Raw genomic sequence first — 20,593 nt, 5'->3', positions numbered from 1 at the left:
GATGAAATTCAGTAGAATTAGAAGTCCTTCCCCCTTCTATCTGCAAGGGTAAGTGGAATGTCATAAAGCAGTGTAATGATTCCTTAGTGGTGCTAGAGACATATATTTTAAGGAGAATTACTCTCCTGGCATGTCTCTGTTTTTTTGTTCTACTTGGTACACAGGTCCCAGCACACAGTAACACAGCTTTGCACCTGTCTGTTGTGTGGAATGTGGAAAGGGACTGTGACTCCAGTAAGAGCTGATGGTCACTTACATAGCATTCTCCATGTAGCTCCCTGCTGACCTGCTCTGTGGAATAATTTGAATAGTGCATTCTGAAACAGGTAGTTGCAGTAGTATGTTCTTTATGTGTCAGGGAGTAGAAATCTGTGCAGTTTAGTTCTTAGATCTGCATTCAGGACTGCTGTGAGTATGTTCAAAGAACAGACAAGGAAGAGAGGAGAAGAGAAGAAAAGAAAGCTCGAGAGTGAGCAAGAGAACAAGGGCAGTAAAAGTTCACTTAGTGATGAGGTGGAAGAGTCATAGGGTTTCGCACAAAACTAGTACTATTAGGTAGTATCAGGGTGTCTCTACTTTTTTTTTTTAAATTTTTATTTATTTATTTGACAGAGAGAGAGATCACAAGTAGGCAGAGAGAGAGGAGGAAGCAGGCTCCCTGCTGAGCAGAGAGCCCGATGTGGGGCTTGATCCCAGGACCCTGAGATCATGACTTGAGCCAAAGGCAGAGGCTTTAACCCACTGAGCCACCCAGGCACCCCTGGGTGTCCCTACTTTATTCCTTTTTTTTCCCTATTTTTTTTTTTTTTTTTTTTTTTTTTTTACAATTTGATTATGATGGGCCACAATCAGTGTTCTGTTTGATCTCATTTGTACTGCATTTCAGAGTCACAGTTGTTGAGAAGTATAAAATCTACTGGGTGAAGATTCCTGGTCCTGTAATTTCACAACCAAACGCACTGCCTTTTACCACACCCGAAGCTACAGTAGCCCCTTTGTCGACATTACCTCCGGTCTCCCATCTAGCCAAATCAGTAAGTGACATTTTTATGGTTTCAACAGATGCAGTCTGTAATAATGGTGTTGTTAGGGACTGTGGTTCTAGGTTGGTGAAGCGTATAGAGAAGTAGCTGTACTGGGTTTTGGTAGCAAGTTTTTGGGACTTCTGCAGGAAATCTGCAGGAAATCTTCAAGGCAACATTATGACTTGGAGGTCAGAATAAAGACAGTATAAGACCCTGCATGTTCGAGGTGTGGATCTGATATCACTCAGAGTCTATACTGCCAAATAGCAAATGTGGAGAGGAAGATTAAAGCTTGGGCTAAATTTAGACAGGATTTGGAGGAGAATCTTGAAATAGTGATGTAACTCTTAGATCTGATTTCATGAAGGCCAGTGAGTACTGGGGGATTCTCTGTGCTGAGCTACAGAAACTCTTCACAAACGCATCAGGCAGAATTCCATTCAGGCCCCCTGGTTCAGAAGAATGATGACTGAAGAAAACATATTTGGTAAAGGATAATGCATATGGGAAACATTAGGAAAGTTTCACTGAAAGAAATTCTGATGTTAGACTTACTAATTCAGAAGTCCGTTAAATGAAAAATGTCGTACAGCAGGTGATTACAGTTGAAAGAACAAACTTGGGTCTGATTCCCAACTTGTCTACTTTATGTGTGACTTTGGACAAGCTATTTAATTCTCAAGAGCTCAGTTTCTTTACCCAAGAAATGAGAAATCATAATATCTAGCTCTTAGTATCATTATGAGAATTAAAGTAATGAATATAAGATTTCTAACGGCTTTGCACTAAATAGAAATTCTGTAAATATTAGTTCCTTTTTTCTTTTCCTTCTCTTTTTTTAAATCTTTTTATACCTCTTTGTTCTTGTAGGGAAGACTAAGTAAAGCACTTAGTGCTCCTGTGTAATGTCTTACTTTGTTTCCCTTCTACATTTTGCAGTATATGATGATTTTATTTGACTACATTATTATGAACTTTACACTTTTGACCATACAATTAGATCTTTTATTTGCACTAGTTCTGTTTACTTAGCCTTTTTTTTTTTTCAGATTTTATTTTTAAGTAATCACACCCAATGTGGATATTGAACTTCCAACCCTGAGACCAAGAGTTGCACTGCACACTCCACTGACTGAACCAGCCAGGCACCCCTCAGTTTACTTAATCTTAATGTTTAGTTTCAAAGCTGCTTTAGGGGAGTAAATGGCCATTTTGGACCTGAGCTTCCAGGTAGGAATCTACTGATAGAATTATCTTTCCATATATTCACATAAAAGGCATTTGTTCTCGGAGCCTTTATGGTATCTCTGCACCAGGTTTGTAATCCTGATTTTAGAAAGGTTTATTCAGAGTCATGAGATTATAGCATTTGTAGAGCTAGAAGAGACCTCAGGGTTCAGTGTCTGTTGTATAGTTGAAGGATGCAAGAGAGACAGACAGTAAGTTCTTTAGCAAATGTGATGGATTAAAGGAAGAGCAGTGATCAAAATCCAAGTTTGGTAGTGGCTTGCTCTTTCCACTCTGTGACTTTTCTTTAAGTTCCTGTGAAATAATAAATATATATATTGGTCTCTGCTGTGTTTCCTGCTAATATTTGGCCATTGACCCCAGTACCTGATACAGAGCTCCTAAATCTCTTGTAATTTGCTGAGTGATAGGGATACCTTTTGTTCTAATGAGGTAACTCTGGGTGGGCTCCTGGGTGGGGGCAGGTCTCCAGAAAGACCAGCCCATGCCTTTCTACCCCACTCCTTGTTTTCCAGAGTTGAGAGGGGGGCTTAAAATTGAGTCAACAATCCATCATGCCTCCATGATGAAGCCTGTATAAAAATCCCAAAATTATGGGGTTCAGAGAGCTCCCAGGCTGCTGAACACATGGAAGTGCTGTAAGGGTGGTGCCTTAGAGAGGGTGTGGAAGCTCCATGCCCCTTCCCACATTCCTTGCTCTGTGTGCCTCTTCCACCTGACTGTTCCTGGGGTTGCATCCTGTAATAATACACTTGATGCACCTGGGTGGCTCACTTGGTTAAGCATCAGACCCTTGATTCTGGTGCAGATCATGATCTCAGGGTTGTAAGATCCAGCCCCACATGGGCTCTGTACTCAGCAAGCAGCCTGCTTGAGATTCTCCCTCTTTCCCTGCTTATGTGTGCTCTGTCTCTCTTTCACTCTGTTTCTAAATAAATAAATAAAATCTTAAAAAAGAAATATCACACTGGTAATCTAGTGGGAAATCCGTGTTCCTGAGTTCTGTGAGCTATCCTAGTACATTATCAGACTCGAGGAGAGGGTCATGGGAACCTCCAGTCCTCTCCAGTGGGAACCTGGAACTTGTGATTGGCCTCTGAATTGAGCAATCTTCCGGGACTGAGCCCCCAACTTGTAGGATTGAACACTAACTTCAGGTAGATTGTGTCAGAATGGAATTGCAATGTGGGACACGCGATTGGTGTCCACAGAGAATTGCAGAATTGGTTAATGAGGGAAAACCCACCACACATTTGGTGGCCAGAAGTATTGGTAGAATAGAAGAAATGAGAAGTTTTTTGATACAGTTCCCATTAGATCTAGTTACACAGTGTTTAACCCATGGAATGGGTGAAGATATTTGCAAATGACACTATAGACAAAGGGCTGATATCCAAGATCTATAAAGAACTCTTCAAATTCAACACCTAAAAAAACAGATAATCACATCAAAAAAAGGGCAGAAGACATGAACAAACAGTGCTCCAAAGAAGACATAACAAATGGCTAACAGACACATGAAAAAATGTTCATCATCATTAGCCATCAGGGAAATAAAATCAAAATCTCACTGAGATACCACCTTATACCAGTTAGAATGGCCTAAATAAACAAGACAGTAAACAACATGTGTTGGAGAGGATGTGGAGAAAGGGGAACCCTTTTACACTATTGGTGGGAATGCAAGTTGGTGCAGCCACTTTGGAAAACAGTGCGGAGATTCCTTAAGAAATTAAAATTAGAGCTTCCTTATGACCCTGCAATTGCACTACTGGGTATTTATCCCAAAGACACAGATGTAGTGAAAAGAAGGGCCATCTGTACCCCAGTGTTCATAGCAGCAATGGCCACAGTCGTCAAACTGTGGAAAGAGCTAAACTAAGATGCCCTTCAACAGTTGAATGGGTAAAGAAGATATGGTCCATATACACAGTGAAGTATTATGCCTCCATTAGAAAGGATGAATATCCAACTTTTATATCAACATGGATGGGTCTGAAGGAGATTATGCTGAATGAAATAAGTCAAGCAGAGAAAGTTAATTATCATATGCTTTCACTTATTTGTACTGTCCTCCATTATGAGAAGGAAAGGAAAAGTGAATTGGGGTAAATCGGAGGGGGAGATGAACCATGAGAAACTATGGACTCGGGGCGCCTAGGTGGCTCAGTGGGTTAAGCCTCTGCCTTCGGCTCGGGTCATGGTCTCAGGGTCCTGGGATCGAGCCCCGCATCGGGCTCTCTGCTCATCGGGGAGCCTGCTTCCTCCTCTCTCTCTCTCTGCCTGCCTCTCTGCCTACTTGTGATCTCTCTCTGTCAAATAAATAAATAAAATCTTAAAAAAAAAAAAAAGAAACTATGGACTCTGAGAAACAAACTGAGGGTTTTGGAATGGAGGGGAGATGGGTTAGCTTGGTGATGGGTATTAAGGAGGTCATGTATTGTATAGTGCACTGGGTGTGGTCCATAAACTGAATCTTGGAACACTGAAAAAATAAAAGAAAAAAAAAAACTATTCTGAAATACACCCTCACAGCGCCTTCTCACAAGATGACTGCACATTTGCTCTGTCAGATTGTAGAGCTGACATTTTTTGATAATATTTCTCCTTTTTGCTATAACAAGGAGCTCTGAATTAAGTCATTGTAGGTTGTTCATGCTTCTTCTCCACTTAATTGTTACTACTATTATTTGGAGTGGTGGTATATATAGGAGTAACCATTTTTCTAATATTATTTTAATATCCAATTTGAACCTGAATTCTAGAAGCAGAGTCCAGGATCTAGATATAAAAACGTGCTAAGAGTTTGTCTGTTTGCTTTTTAGAAGTGCATTCTAAAAACTCAAGGATACACTTTAGGCAAGAGTCAGTGTGAACCTAAATATTCTTTAAGATGTTTTTCAAAATTTGCTAAAAACTTTGCTCCAGAACTTAATTAATGTGAAATATTTTGTGTATTAAAGTCCTTTTAATACCCATCACATTATAGTCCAACTAATGTTGTGCCTTCCAGATTTTAATTAAAATTAATTAAGTTTAAAAGTTCACAACCTAACTACTGCTCTGATCATTTCTAATTTGGGTTGTGTCTTTTGTCTCCTACTTTGAATGTCTGTTATGAAAAGATACTTTTGTGAAAATTTGTGCTTCAAGTAGTGGCTCTTTTATCATGGTGAAATGAACTGCCTTGTCGGTAATTAAGACTTTTTCTCCCTGTCATTTTTCTAGTTCAGTGCTTCAGATTGTGGGAACAAGAAGTTCTGTGTTAGGAGTCCTGTGAACTGTGACCCAGAGAAGGAGCACGCCTGTTTCTTCTTGTCCTTCACACGAGATGACCAATCAGTGGTGGTTGAAATGAGTGGGCCCAGTAAAGGCTATTTATCCTTTGCGTTTTCTCATGACAGATGGATGGTTTGTATCCCTTACTTACGTAAGTGATAACGAAAGAGGGAGGCTAATCAACGGCGGTGGACTTGTTTGTTCCATGGTCAAATGATCATACTTAAAATGGGGAGGAGGAGGGGGAGGGCAAGACACATTAACCTAGAGGAGATGCTGACTTAAACACTTTTTTAGGTATATCATGTTTATAATAGTTGTGCAATTTTATAGCTCTAAGAACAGGCCATCCTACGGAGAGTTCAGAAAATTGCTCTATAGCCGGTGGACTTGCCCCTGTATCTTTCTGTCTGTCTCTGTCTCTGTGATAAAAGCAGGAAGTGCAGTTAAGAAAAGTTGCTCTGCATAAAAGTCTTACGTTATTTGTGATGCTTTTCCAACACTCTTCGTTTTCTCCAATGGCCAGCAACCACAGCGTGAGTTGCTGCCTCAGTGTCTCCATTTTGGTAGTCATCAGTACATATCCCAGAGAATGACACCTGGTGTGTCCAAGAATAAATACACTCTTCACCGGAGGCTTCTTTGTCAGATCTAGGGAAGGCAGCATTTGTGGTTTTTTTTTTTTTTTTAAAGATTTTATTCATTTATTTGACAGACAGAGATCACAAGGCAGAGAGGCAGGCAGAGAGAGAGGAGGAAGCAGGCTCCCTGCCGAGCAGAGAGTCCGATGTGGGGCTAGATCTCAGGACCCTGGGATCTTGACCTGAGCCAAAGGCAGAGGCTTTAACCCACTGAGCCACCCAGGCTCCCTAGCAGCATTTGTTTTGAGCTGATTCTCGCTCTCCCCTGGTAGTGCTGGATGGATGGAATAGTTCTGTAGATGGCAGCCTTGTGCCACGGTGTGGAAGAGCAGAGTGCTGCTGAGGCATCCTGATCTCCCCAAGGGAAGGCCGGAAAGTGTGGGCCAGGACACTTGCGAGTCCTGTTCAAAGCAGAGTTGGCGGGAGGTCGGGGATGACTACAAATGGAGAAAGCCTTTTACTTCCATGTTAGCAAAGTCAACAGGGTCTTTCCTGTCAGGTTTTAAACTTAACATCACTTATTTAGGAAATCCTATTTCAAAAAAAGAAAGGAATGCTGAAATTCTGTACTAGAAGAACTAATGATTTCCCTAAAAGTGTACTCTGATCATATTGGTCCTTGTAGGCTGCTTGGAAGTTTTGCAGGAAGCCAGGGGTAAAAAATTACGCCAAGGTATTTTACTATATGTGTCTGCATATGACCTAGATGTTTTACTATATAGTCCTTGAATGCTCCCATTATTCTCTTTCATTAGGCAAAATGTATACCTTAAACTTAGGAGAGATAAGATATGTCATATGCTTTTATTTTTTATTATTTTTTTAGACAGGGGAGGGACAATGGGATAGGGAAAGAGAGAATCTTAAGTAGCTCCATGCCCAGTGCAGAGCCCGATTCGAGGCTCTATCTCATGACCCCGAGATCATGACTGAGCTGAAATCAAGAGTTGGGTGCTTAAACGTCTGAGCCACTCACGTGCCCCAGATACATCATATGCTTTTAAAAATAACATATAAGAAATTAAAACTCTTTCTTTTTTAAAGTTGTTTGTTGGGGGGCGCCTGTTCCGCCTCTCTCTGCCTGCCCCTCTGCCTACTTGTGACCTCTCTGTCAAATAAAAGAAAAACAAAAAAAACAAAAAAACTTGTTTGTTGGGAAGTTTTATACTTGATTGAATGATGTTACAATAGTTCCAAAACATTTTCCCCATTTCCCTGTGTAACTGTCATCAGACCTATAGCATATTCTTTTTTTTTTTTTTTTAAGATTTTATTTATTTATTTGACAGACAGAGATTACAAGTAGAGAGGGGTGGGGGAGGAAGCAGGCTCACTGCTGAGCAGAGAGCCCAATGCGGGGCTCAATCTCATGACCCTGAGATCATGACCTGAGCTGAAGGCAGAGGCTTTAACCCACTGAGCCACCCAGGCGACCCAAGCTATAGCATATTCTTTTGGGTATTTGCAGTTCTGGCCAAAATGAACCAGGTTTGGCGCCTAAGGTAGATGATGAGACTGGATTAAAAATAAAATGGAACTACACAGCAATAAGAAAAGAAGGTGGTAGTGCTTGTTGTGTGAATGGGATGGAATTGGTTATGGTGGAAATTCTGAAGATGGGCCCCCCAAGGATTGATTAACAATGGTGGTCTTGTTGGAATTAGTGTCTAGCTTCATCTCTAACACACAGTGCTCATTTAGATATGTGCTCCTGTCCCTTAATTAAAAAACAGTCACTTTAGACCCAACTTTATGCAGTAGTATATTCATATTTTTCTTTCTCTGGTCACATAAAATCTGTCAGTGAGAGGAAAAGACACTACTGCTTCCCTGGGCGTGGTGATGAGGAGCCCATAAGTAGAACAGTTGTTTCTTTTCTAAGTTGTAGGCATAGATGGCACAAAAGCATTTGTCCTTAATTCAAGATATATTTATCTTACTTAGAAATCTTATGTTTCTAGTATAGTACTCATCAAAAAATGTTTATAAAAAAGACTTAATTATGCAGGTGCCGTTGATTTACAGAGCAATCTTACTTAATGATTAAATCATCTGTACACCTGTTTGCCTAAATTGAGCGAAATAAATCATCCTCAGAAAATATTTTTAAAGTGCTTATTTCTATTTTTGGCTATTTAGAAAATTTTAGGATATTTTTATGATCTGCTGTTTCTTTTCAGTACCTAATATAAATTTAAATACTGAAGGTATCTGATGCTGTGAATATTAGCTAAATGTTACCTTTTTCAGTTTTACTTGTAAATTAATGATAACAATTTTTTGGTATTAGGCTTTGCCATTAAAATTGATGAAGAGTATAATTTTCCATATTTTTGCTAACAATGACTTGATAATGTCTGAATTTTAACTACATTTCAAAGCACATACATATTCCCTATCTCAGATACTTTATTAAATGATATAAAGTACATCAATAATACTATATGTTCTTGATATGTTTTTCCCAAACTATTTGAAAGTTGTTATAGATATATCATGACATTTTATCTTTAGAATTTTTAGCAAGTATCTCCTAAGAAAAAGGATGTGCTCCTGTAATTACCATATCTTGATCACACTGAGAAAACTTAAAAATGATATAATAAGTATATGCAAGAAAGTCTGTATTCCAAATACCTCGGTTGTCCCCATACAGTCTTTTATAGCTATTTAAAAAAAAAATTTCTGACCCAAGATCCAATATATAATACTGTATATTAGCTTCTTTCGCCTTCCTTCTCCTGCCCAGTGTCATCTTGCTCTGTACATAATTTCTTAATGTTCAGTTCTAGAATGTTCCCAGTTCTGGCTTCTGTTGTACTTCAGATTAGAATTTCCAGTGGCCAGCTGATCTTGTCCTGATGAATGTTCCTGGATGACACTAACCATCATCTGTAAAACTGAACTTAATATATTCCCTCCTCATGTTTCTTGTGTCCCCCATTCTTGGTGATCAAAAATAGTAGTAAAGAAACAGTTACCATTATTGATTCCTTGCTTCTTTTCAGATACTGTCCTGGGCAATTTATAGACTCTCATTCATTGCTGCCACCATCTTCTTTGGTGTTCAGGGAATTTGGTTGTGACTTAGATTCTTCCCTTTTATTCACAGCTATAAAGCTGTTTTTTTTAAAAAAAAAATTCTGACCCAAGAGCCAGTCATTTATCACTCAATATCTTTAATTGTTACATCTCTTTGATCTGTCATCCTGCCTATTTTCTAGATTTTTTTTAGTCTAATTCTGTAGAATGTCCCACAGTTTGTACAGTAGATTCAGGTTCAGATTTTTGGCACAAATACTACCTAAGGGGTTTGTTTCTATCTCAGTGCATCATATCAAGAGGTGTGTAATGTCAGATTATTCCATTATTGGTGATTCTATGTTTCATCCCTTGTATCTGTCAGATATTTCCATTGTGAAGGCACATTTTCTCTTTTTAATTAGTAAGTCATCTGTGAGGTGTTACTTTGATGGCGAATATTCTGTTCCTCAATAACATTTTACCAAATTATTTTAGCATCTATTGATGTTCCTTTCCTGAAACAGTTTTTACATTTGTGGTTGCAAAATGGTGATTTTCTAATTTATTTATTAGCTGGCATTCTTCTAAAAAGAAGAGCATTCTTGGCATCCGTCCTTCACTTTTGGTGAAACGCTATGGACTGATGAATTCCTTTGGTCTGTTGTGTTACAGTTTATCATCATCATTCTTCTTTTAGATGCTCATATTGACCCAAATGTGGCTTCTTCAAGCTGTTTTTTTTTTTTTTTTTAATGCCCTTTGATGTGTCTCCATTAGTTTTTTGGTGTGGGTTTGTTTTCTGGTGTAACAAAATGTCCATTCATCTTACGCTGTTACGCATTTTCATTTCTCAAAGGAGGTCTATTCCCTGTTGTAGGAATAATGTTTAGAAGTCAAGATTTGGGTGCTAGTGTGTTGCTTTTAATCTTCCAGATACTTTTGATTCTGTCTTTGACATACTTCTTCATTCTCTTTATTGCATTGTCACTATCTCTGACTTGGCTTACACTTTTATTATCATTTCCAGACCACCACAGTGGCCTCTCACTAGTTTTTAGCAATTTTATTCCATGTCATCTTTTTTTTTTTGTCCGCATGTCATCTTTTAACAGTCACTGTTGTTTTCTTCCTGAGCTTCCATGGAGATCATATCAATCCTATCCCCAGAAACTTTGGTGAGCCTTTAGTAGTTATAGGAAAAATTTTTTTGTTTTGTTCTTTTTTTCATTAGCTTGGCTTTCAAAACTCTTCAAAGTCCATGTTGGAATTTCCAGCCTTACCATGTATATCTTTTTGGCTAACATAACTACCTGTTTCCTAAAAGTTTCACATATTTTTTTTTGTTTCTGTGTATTTGGTCCTGGAAGTTCCTCCATTTAGAAAACTTTTCCTTTAATCTCAGCTCTACTTTATCCATGTGTAAGTATTTTTTATTCTCTAAGGCCTACAGAATTATAATCTTTTCTGATAACTTTTTTTCAATCTTTTGGCTCTACATGATTTGTGCTTCCGCTGTACTTTGTCTAAACCTGTTTTATCATAATTCACAGACTATTGTAACTGTCTCTTCCATTAAAATGTAGTCTTTGGGAGCACCTGGGTGGCTCAGAGGGTTAAGCCTCTGCCTTTGGCTCAGGTCGTGATCTCAGGGTTCTGGGATCGAGTCCCGCATCGGGCTCTCTGCTCAGCAGGGAGCCTACTTCCTCCTCTCTCTCTGCCTGCCTCTCTGCCTGCTTGTGATCTCTCTCTGTCAAATAAATAAATAAAATCTTTAAAAAAAAATGTTAGAATATCATTGGGATTAATAGCAAAATTTATTTTAAGTTGTCAGTCTTGACTTTGTTTAAGGAGTTTAGTGACTACTGCAACATATGAAAGATCTTGTTAGATAGTTTACAGAGAATGGTTTAGAATAGGTGAAAGAACCAGAACTATACGCAGTAATTTAAAGTGCAGATTATTGGGGCTCCTGGGTGGCTCAGTGGGTTAAAGCCTCTGCCTTCCGCTCAGGTCATGATCCCAGGGTTCTGGAATCGAGCCCCGCGTCGGGCTCTCTGCTCAGCGGGGAGGCTGCTTCCCTCTCTCTCTCTGCCTGACTCTCTGCCTACTTGTCATCTCTGTCTGTCAAATAAATAAATCTTAAAAAAAAAAAAAGTGCAGATTATTTCTTTGTACCATCATTTAAATGTATTTTGAAGATTCAGTCTGTCCTCTGATAGTCACTTTAAGCTCTAACTTTTAGAGCTAAGGAATATTGGACACTAAAGGGTAGATAAGAATTAGACTGACAAAAAAAGTGCTCCTTGAATTCAGACAAGTTGGTTTTAGTATGTAATAGTAAATCTCGTGAGTGTGTACAGTATTAGCAGTATCTGATTACAGTGTCCTCATCTTAAAAGTTACTGCTCCAAACCCAATGTAGTGCAGTGTATTTATAGTTACGAAAATCTGTAAACACAGATATTTATTTAGAAACAATGTTCATAATAAATTCAGTGAAAAAAGGTAACAGAACTGTGTATTTTCCTATTTGGGGTGAAAAGATGGGTATAATTACAAATAGGTTTGGATGAATATACATGAAAGCTTTGACAGTCCTGTTTGAGTTTATGGGCATATAAACATGTTATTTTAATCTATTTTTACATTGAAATTATATTGCTTTTGAATTATAAAAAAATTATTTATTTGAATCATATATAATTGACACATGATGTGACGTTAGTTTCAGGTGTACAATGTAGTGACTGGACAGTTTTTTTTTTTTTTTTAAAGATTTTATTCATCTATTTATTTGACAGAGAGATCACAAGTATGCAGAGAGGCAGGCAGAGAGAGAGAGGGAAGCAGCTTCCCGCTGAGCACAGAGTCCGATGTGGGGCTCGATCGCAGGACCCTAGGATCATGACCTGAGCCGAAGGCAGAGGCTTAACCCACTACGTGATTGGACAGTTTTAAACATCACGTTATGCGCATCACAAGTATAGCTACTATCTGTTACCATACGACACTGTTAAAATACCATTGACTGTATCCCTGTGCTCTACCTTTTATTCCCATGACTTTACTCATTCCATAGCTGGAAGCCTCCGTCTCCCACAGCCTCTCACCCATTTGCCCATCCCTCACCCTCCTCCCCTCTGGCAACCATCAGGGTTGTTCCCTGTAGTTATGGGTCTATTTCTGTTCTTTGTTTGTTTCTTCATTATAGCAAAATTATTTTAAATTTATAAACTGGACAGCCAGTTCTTGGAATTCATAGTATCATTTAAGACTGAATCTGTAAATGATGTTTTAAAAGCATCCAATACCATTTGATTTCATTAGGGGTGCTTTTAAAAACAAAATGTTGACATTCCTTTGAATTTTTCTCCTGTGCAAACGTTTTCAGGGTGATGATGATGCTTATTTGTGTATTCGTGAAGATCAGACTGTACACATACAACCTTCCCATTTGATGGGGCGAAGTCACCCTGTGATGGACTCCAGGGTAGGTGTGAAACTTCTGGGACCCTCCACCTGGTTTGTCTGCCTTTTGGCTAGGTGGCCAACAGTGGCAGAACTATGCTGAAAGATTGCTCAGTTAGCAGAGAGCCAGAGAAGGAGTCTGGCAGCAGGCTTCCTTTCTTATAACAATCTGGGAGAAAGTTTTCTGTGCTTTATTTTATTTAAAAAATAGTATGTAAAAATAGTATGTAAAAATATAAATTGTATTATTATATGTTTAATGTATTATTAATATCATATCATTTATATTTAACATCATGTATTAAAGTATATATCTTATTTTTCTCTAAATTAATAAAATTATATTTAAGATATACAACATGATGTTTTGATATACGTATACGTAGCGAAATGATTACTACAGTTGTGTCCTCACAGACTTAACTTTTTTTTGTGGTGAGAGCACCTAAAATTTATTCACTTAGCAAATTTCCAGTATACAATATAGTATTACTAAATACAGTCATTGTGCTGTACATTAGATCTCTAGACTTATTCATCCTAGGTAACTGCAACTTTGTCCCCTTTGACCACTATCTCCCCTTTTCTACACTTTGGAAAAGCACCAGACAAGTTTCTCTTGTAGCAAAAGATGAATTCTTGCCTATGTCACCTAAATCCTTTTTTCACATCTTAGAAAAGAATATATTTCTCGTCCAGTGAGAAAGAAAAGTGTGTAGGGCAGGGACTGGTTCAGTGCCTTGGTCAGTGGTCTTCTGTGCCTCTTCTTGGCATCTGTGCCACAGATATTTCTGGTAGAGAAGTGTCTCTTTCCACATGGCGGTTGGCAAGCACATGAGCTCTGACAGAGCGGTAGCCGTCGCCTAATGACTTCACACTCTCTGTAGAGCTTTCCCCAGAGCTTGGGACTTCTCCCTTGTTGCATGTTACATTTTGGCCATGAGTGTATTACTTCCTAATTGTTTCTTCAGTGTTTTGATTTTGTGTCTGTGGCCAGACGGGGTTAGTGCATCTGCCAAAGTTTCTAACCTGGGTAGAGGACTTGTGGGTTTCCGATTCAATGTTAAAATATTTTTGCCAAGTTGGGGATAAAGACAAACTAGGAGAAAATGTTTCTTGTACTCTTTAGAGAGGAAGTGGGAAAACAACAATACAGCAGACAAAACATGCACAAAGGATCTTAGGGAAAGGAAATCCAGCAGGTCAGGTGGATCCCATTTTATTTTTAGCAAATCTGTGGGAAGTGCTGAGAAGATCCATTGTGTATGTTTGTAGGACACTCTTGAGGATCTGGCGTGGAGGCTGGCGGATGGTGTTATGCAGTGTTCTTTCAGAAGAAACATTACCCTTCCTGGGGCTAAGAATAGATTTGATCTGAACACAAGCTACTACATATTTCTAGCAGATGGTGCAGCTGACGATGGTATGTATATTGACGAAAACTATCTTTTCAAGTTTTTTCCTCTCTCTTCTTCCCTTTTCCACCTTTCCTGGACAGACTGCTATAATTGCTCATTTCTTAAGATATATATTTGTGGGTAAAGAATTATCAAAACCCTTTTCCATTTTTGCCTGACAGTTTGACTTTGGATGACCTTCTCATTTTGTTTCCCGGGGAACTAGATAAAAGTAGTGTCAGCTATGTTGTAAGGTGACATGCTTATGATAAAAATGACTTCTGGCTGGCAAAGTGCATTTGGACCAGGAAGAACTATAAATACCTAGTAAGAAGCCATATCTTTGGGTTTCCCTAAGTGTTGTGACATTGGCAGATCCCTGGCAGGGATCCTGTTAGCAGTGGCTGTAGGAGTGTTGCAAGAGATACTGCTTTTGCAGGATAACCTGTCTAATGTGAAATTCATCTCCTTGAACCTGAGCTTTCTCCAGGGAGGTGGAGGAGGGGTAGGGAGAATAGCTTCTGGCCAACTGAATAAGGTGCTACAAGATCGCTCATCAAAGCAAAATGCCTCTAAATGCCCTGCAGCTGTTCTCGACTCTGTCCCACATCTCTCTAGGTGAATCTGATGTCAAGTGCAGCCCACAGTAGTTCTAGGAGTTCGAATATTTACTTTATCCTTTTTTATTTTTTTAAAGAGTATTTCCTTTATCCTTAAGACTGCCTGGTGGGTATCGCAACACCTATTAATAAGGATCCTTAGATTTTGTTTAAGGTCTTGGCTGATGATGTTTTGAAGAAGTACAGGAAATGCCAAGGTAGTATGTAGTGACTCCTCTCTTGGGAGATAATACCGTCCCCAAACTTTGAGGATATAACTTCCTTTGAAAATGGTGAGAAGCTGGGTGGATGGAACGGAAGGTTAGGGGCTGAGGTAAAGGAAGAGGAAGAGCAAAATTGCAGTGTAGGTAAAATTGTGAAAAACCTTTGCATATCCTACCATGTGGTTTTTGAATCTTTTTTTTTTAGATTTTTATTTATTTATTTATTTTATTAAGATTTTCTTATTTATTTGACAGAGAGAGAGATATCACAAGTAGGCAGAGAGGCAGGCAGAGAGAGAGAGAGAGAGAGAGAATGGAGGAAGCAGGCTCCCTGCGGAGCAGAGAGCCTGACACAGGGCTCAATCCCAGGACCCTGCCTGAGCTGAAGGCAGAGGCTTAACCCACTGAGCCACCCAGGCGCCCCTGGGTTTTGATTTTATACTATAGGTAAAGGGGAGATGATGGTTTTGAAGCAGGATAAACTGTCCACTCAGTGTTAGGAGAGAATTTAGGAATATTTGTAGATGTAGTTGTAGGTGATATGTGTAGTTATCTTAGTCAAATCATGTAGTCTTGTTTGCACCAGCAATAGCAAATACAGCTTGAAAGTCATTTCTTGGTAAGTGATATTAATGAAGAAAAACTACTCAGTGCTTCATGAGTGCCAGTGACTGGCTAAGCACTGTAGTTAGATCCTTCGTTTTTATCTTAATAAAGATTATATTAGATATGTACTCTTACTATCCCTTTGTCATCTGGGAGGAATCAGGCTTAGGAGTGGTTAAGTAATTTAACCCAGATGCGTCCATAGTAGAGATGAAATTTGAATCCAAACTCTTTGACCTCAGAGCCTAAGTAGTCAACACTTTTTTTTTCTTTAAAGATTTTATTTATTCCCTTGACAGAGTCCACAAGCAGACAGAGAGGCAGGCAGAGAGAGGAAGGGAAGCAGGCTCCCCGCTGAGCAGAGAGCCCGATGCGGGGCTCGATCCCAGGACCCCGGGATCATGACCTGAGCCGAAGGCAGAGGCTTTAACCCACTGAGCCACCCAGGTGCCCAGTCAACACTTTTGAATGTGGAAAATATAGGAAGTGAATTTTTAATGAGGAAAAGGGTCAACTATTTGTGTTTTTAAAGGGTTACCACTTAAGTAGAGGTAATTGTGTTTGTTGTTATCATAGCAGTCACTTACTGTGTGTTACATATATTTCGGGCTTCACAGAGGCTTTGTCAGTAGACATTATAGTGCCCATTTAAGAGAAGGAAACTGGAACCTAGAAAGGCTAAGTAACTTGTTCCAAATTAAACAAGTAGCAGATTCAGAAATTACGCCCCAGACTGTTCTGCTTATAGAAGCTGTGCCCTTTCCATGATACCAAACTGCTTCCTTTGGTGCCCGGTATGGTACAGGTGCTTCATGTATGACTATGGATGCAAATGGATACCTTCTGTTGCTAGGGGATTTAGCAGTTTGTATTTATACTTTAAAAAACTTGATACTTAGGGGTGCCTGGGTGGCTCAGTTGGTTAAGTGGCTGCCTTTGGGTCTGGTCATAATCTCACGGGGTCCTGAGATCGAGCCCCACATCGGGCTTCTTGCTCAGTGAGGAGTCTGCTTCTCCCTCTCCCTCTACCCTTCCTCCCTGCTCATGCTTGCTCTTTCTCCCAAATAAATAAATAAAATCTTAAAAAAAAATCTTGATATTTAAAAAATTTACATCTTAATGGAAAAGCAGTTTCATTTAAGTGGATGAATTCTATTACATAATAAATTATGTGTGTGTGGGAGGGGGATGTGTGACAATGCCAAAAATTTCTTCTTAGGGTAGCACTGTAGAAATTGGAATACATTTTGATAGCAATAATATTTTAAGTGATAGTTCCAATATTTGCCTAGAAAACTCTAGTTCATGGATAATGTAGATGTAGAATGGAGCATTGTATCTCCCTTTCCAGCTGGTGTTGCTATGCTGATGGTATGGTGGGGAGAATCTCTATCTTTTGTGGTGTTTCTCAAAGTGTGGCCTCAAACAACTTATTCCTAACCACTTGGAGAGACTGCTGGAAATGTAGATTCCCAAACTCCAGCTTTTAGACTCACCGAATCTCTTGTCATTGGTGATTGGAATCTGTATTTTTAACAAACATTCCAGGTGATTGTTTTATATACTGTGGTTTGATAACTTATTACTCCAGGACAGGGTTCTCCCAAATAAGGTATATACATTGTAAGACAGTCTAGAGGATACAAGGAACAACGCTAGAAGCTTCTATTTAGATTGATTTGATCTCATCTCAAAAATTTCTATTTTAATATATTTTACAGTGCTCATAATGCATTAAGACAATAGTACATCAATATGTTTATTAACTAAAGTATATGTATATCAGGAGCATAGACTCATTTTTTTTTAATTAAAAAAATTTTTTTTAAGACTTGAGGGCACCTGGGGGGCTCAGTCATTAAACGTCTGCCTTTGGCTCCAGTTATGATCCCAATGTCCAGGCTCCACCCCCCACCCCCCCAGAATGCTGATACTGTCCTATCCTGAAATAAGGAGTCATGGGAAATGATAGAACTCACTTGGGTGAATAAGTAATTCACAATTAGGAAATCTACTGATTTAAATAATTCAGGAATTGGAGACCCTGTCATCACATGACTGGTTATTTTAACAATTTAACAAATTTAACAGTTTAACAAAATGACTGGTTATTTAATAATTACATCACGTAATATCATAGAGTCTTGTACTAAACACAAACTCCATCTGCCTTAGAGTAGAAATCCAAGATTATGATGGAGCCATACAAAGGAATCCCAAAATTATAATGGACTTCTGCTTTAATGAAGTTAAGTTCTTGGTTAGCCCGTGGGCCTGCAGTGAATCAGAGTTTACACATACTTTCTTCCAACTTGCCTCTCAGGCTGTTCGGACTGTGGTCTGGTTTTCATCACCACAACTCTGCTAATTCAATATAATTCTCAATAGTTATTGTCTTTTTCTTCTTGACTGTCTTCTCTAGGTATTCGTTACATAAAGCTTTTCTCATTTTCTGCTTTCTCTCTGATCTTCTCTGTTATAAACAAGCCATGATATAACAGTATTTGTGAAACAAATAACCAGTTGTCCTGAAACCATTTTTTGAATAGTTCACTTTATCCCTGCTACGTCAAAAATCCTCTCTATTTTTTTTTAAGATTATTTATTTATTTATTTGACACACACAGAGAGAGAGAGAGAGATCATAAGCAGGCAAAGAGGCAGGCAGAGAGAGAAGGGAGAAGCAGGGTCCCCGCTGAGCAGAGAGCCCAATGTGGGACTCCATCCCAGGACTCTGAGATCATGACCTGAGCTGAAGGCAGAGGCTTACCCCACTGAGCCACCCAGGCACCCCCAAAATCCTCTCTATTATATGCCAAACATCTATCAGTAAATCAAATTATTTCTAGCTTATTCTTCCATTAATTTATTATTGTAGCAGTTGAAATTACAGTAGCTTTATAAAAGGTTATGAATTTTGATAGAGCATGATTCCCCTCCTGGCCTGGTTTTTCAGGAATTCTTGCCTCTTTGTTGTGTATCTGTTCTACTAGATAAACTTTAGAAACGATTGTCAGATTCCATTGAAAATCGTATTGGGCTTGTGATTAGAATTGCAATGAAATTTTAGGTTAATTTCGGGAATAATCGATATCTTTGCAATAGTGAGTCTTTCTATCCAGGAATATATTGGATAAAATCTGGTGGTTTTCTTCATGTCTTCATATAGGTTATATATTTTTTGTTACTTTGTTTCTATGTATTTTATAGATTTCTAATACAAGCTCTTGTGTGATTATTTTTCTTACACTTTCTAAATTTGTTGGTGTATAGGAAAGTTACTGATTTTTGAATATTTGTCTTGAATTTAGTCATCTATTTTGCCAGTTGATTTTTTTTTGTTTTTTCTAGATAAAGTCTTATGCAAATAATGACAAGGTTCAGCAGTCCTTATTTTTTTTTCTTGTTTCATTGCATTGTTTACTTTGTTGTGGAAAAGTAAAAATCAGACCAGGGAGAGACCAATTGACACTTGGAGAAGTAGGAGAGCTCATTTATTTTACACCCGCAGATGAGCTTGTGCTCAAAATTCTGGGCCCTGGACAATGGAGTTGTAGAGTTTTATAGGGGACTCCAGGCAGTCAGGTTCCAAGGGCTAAGCTGACTGCTGGTAGGTGGGTTTAAACCAGGGGGAGCAGGGAGGGGCGGGGGCAGGGGGGGGGGACGGCGGGGGTGGGGAGCGCTGCTTTAGTTGGGAGCAGTAGTGCGAGGAGCCTGTGGTGGGAAACCTGTTTACAGAAGCAGAAGCAGCTGGTTATCTCTTGCTCCCAATAGGGCTTCTAGCTTATTGTTAGTAACTTTACATCTTCTGGGCCCATCTGGCCTGGGCCTGCTTGGTAATTCTCCTCTTCAACTTATCCCAGAAAAATGTGGACCAGTAGTGGTGATGTGGCAAACATTCTTGTCTTGTTCCTGGTTTTGATGGGAATGCTTCTGATATTCAGTGTTGTGTCCTGTTTATTGTATTTTTTTGGTGGATGTCTTTTATGGTGCTTAGAAAATTATCTTTTCCTAACTTTACAGAGTTCTTTACATGAACATGTGCTGAATTTCATCTGATATCTTTCAAGCAGCAATTGAGATAATATTTTACCACTATTTTTATAGACTTCAGAATCGCAAACAGTCCTCTCTCAGGGTAAACTTTGCTTGGCTATGCTTTATAGCTCTCTTAATGCACAGTTGATTTGAATCCCTAATATTTTATTTAAACTTTCTGCATCTATATTTGTAATTGATTTTGGTCTATGGTTGTGGGAATGTGTATGTGTGTGCACATGCATGTCTAGTTTTGGTTTCAGTATTAGCTAATCTCATAGAATGAACTCTAGAAGAGCTTAAATAAATAAGAATTTTTGAAGTTAAATTTTTTTTTTTAAAATTGTATGTTAGAACTCATCCACATAATAACTGTCTGAACCTTTAGGGATTAATTTAAAAAATTTTTCTATCATTAGTGCTTTCCAGTTACTACTGCTTCTTTGGTGAAGTTTTCTAATTTAAGATTTTTCCAGAAATTCATCCATTTCATTTAGATTTTAGAATATTTTTGGCTTAATTAAAGTAGCGTGTAGCATTTTTGTATAATTTTAGAGTATCTTCTATATCAGCAGGTGTGCTACCCTTTTTATTTCTAATACTGTTTATGCTCTTTCTTTTTATCTTGTGGTTGGACTTGCCAAAAACTCAGTCGATTTCATTGGCTTTTTATAGACTTCATTTTTTAACTTACTAGTTTGTTAATTTCTACCTTTATTTTTAATCCATCTTCCTTTCTGGTTTCCTGGGTTATATTTTGTTGGTGTAAACACCTCTTGAATTAAATGATGACTTCAATACTTTAAGTGTTTTTTTTTAATAAATGCTTTTTAAATGATAAAAACTTCTTTTGAATGTACCTTGATTGTATCACATTTTTTTTAAAAGGATTTTATTTATTTATTTGACAGAGATCACAAATAGGCAGAGAGGCAGACAGAGAGAGAGGGGAAGCAGGCTCCCCACTGAGCAGAGAGCCCAATGCAGAACTCTATCTCAGGACCCTGGGATCATGATCTGAGCTGAAGGCAGAGGCTTTAACCC

The 20,593-nt window shown here is 38.6% G+C and overlaps 1 protein-coding gene across 2 annotated transcripts in view; it reads left to right on the top strand.

The window, feature by feature from the left end:
* FRRS1 (ferric chelate reductase 1) overlaps nucleotides 1-20,593 on the top strand; it is a 45,772-nt gene that overhangs the window by 14,654 nt on the left and 10,525 nt on the right. For both annotated transcript variants that reach the window (XM_032867204.1, XM_032867205.1), the window contains exons 5-8: nucleotides 887-1,034; nucleotides 5,502-5,684; nucleotides 12,609-12,707; nucleotides 13,961-14,108. In XM_032867204.1, coding sequence (XP_032723095.1) covers nucleotides 887-1,034; nucleotides 5,502-5,684; nucleotides 12,609-12,707; nucleotides 13,961-14,108 — 578 coding nt within the window. The remainder of the gene's footprint in view (nucleotides 1-886; nucleotides 1,035-5,501; nucleotides 5,685-12,608; nucleotides 12,708-13,960; nucleotides 14,109-20,593) is intronic.

Source organism: Lontra canadensis, unplaced genomic scaffold (genome assembly GCF_010015895.1).
Source record: "Lontra canadensis isolate GAN:19392208 unplaced genomic scaffold, GSC_riverotter_1.0 scaffold33, whole genome shotgun sequence".
NCBI lineage: Eukaryota > Metazoa > Chordata > Mammalia > Carnivora > Mustelidae > Lontra > Lontra canadensis.
This window is presented reverse-complemented; position numbering and strand designations above follow the sequence as displayed.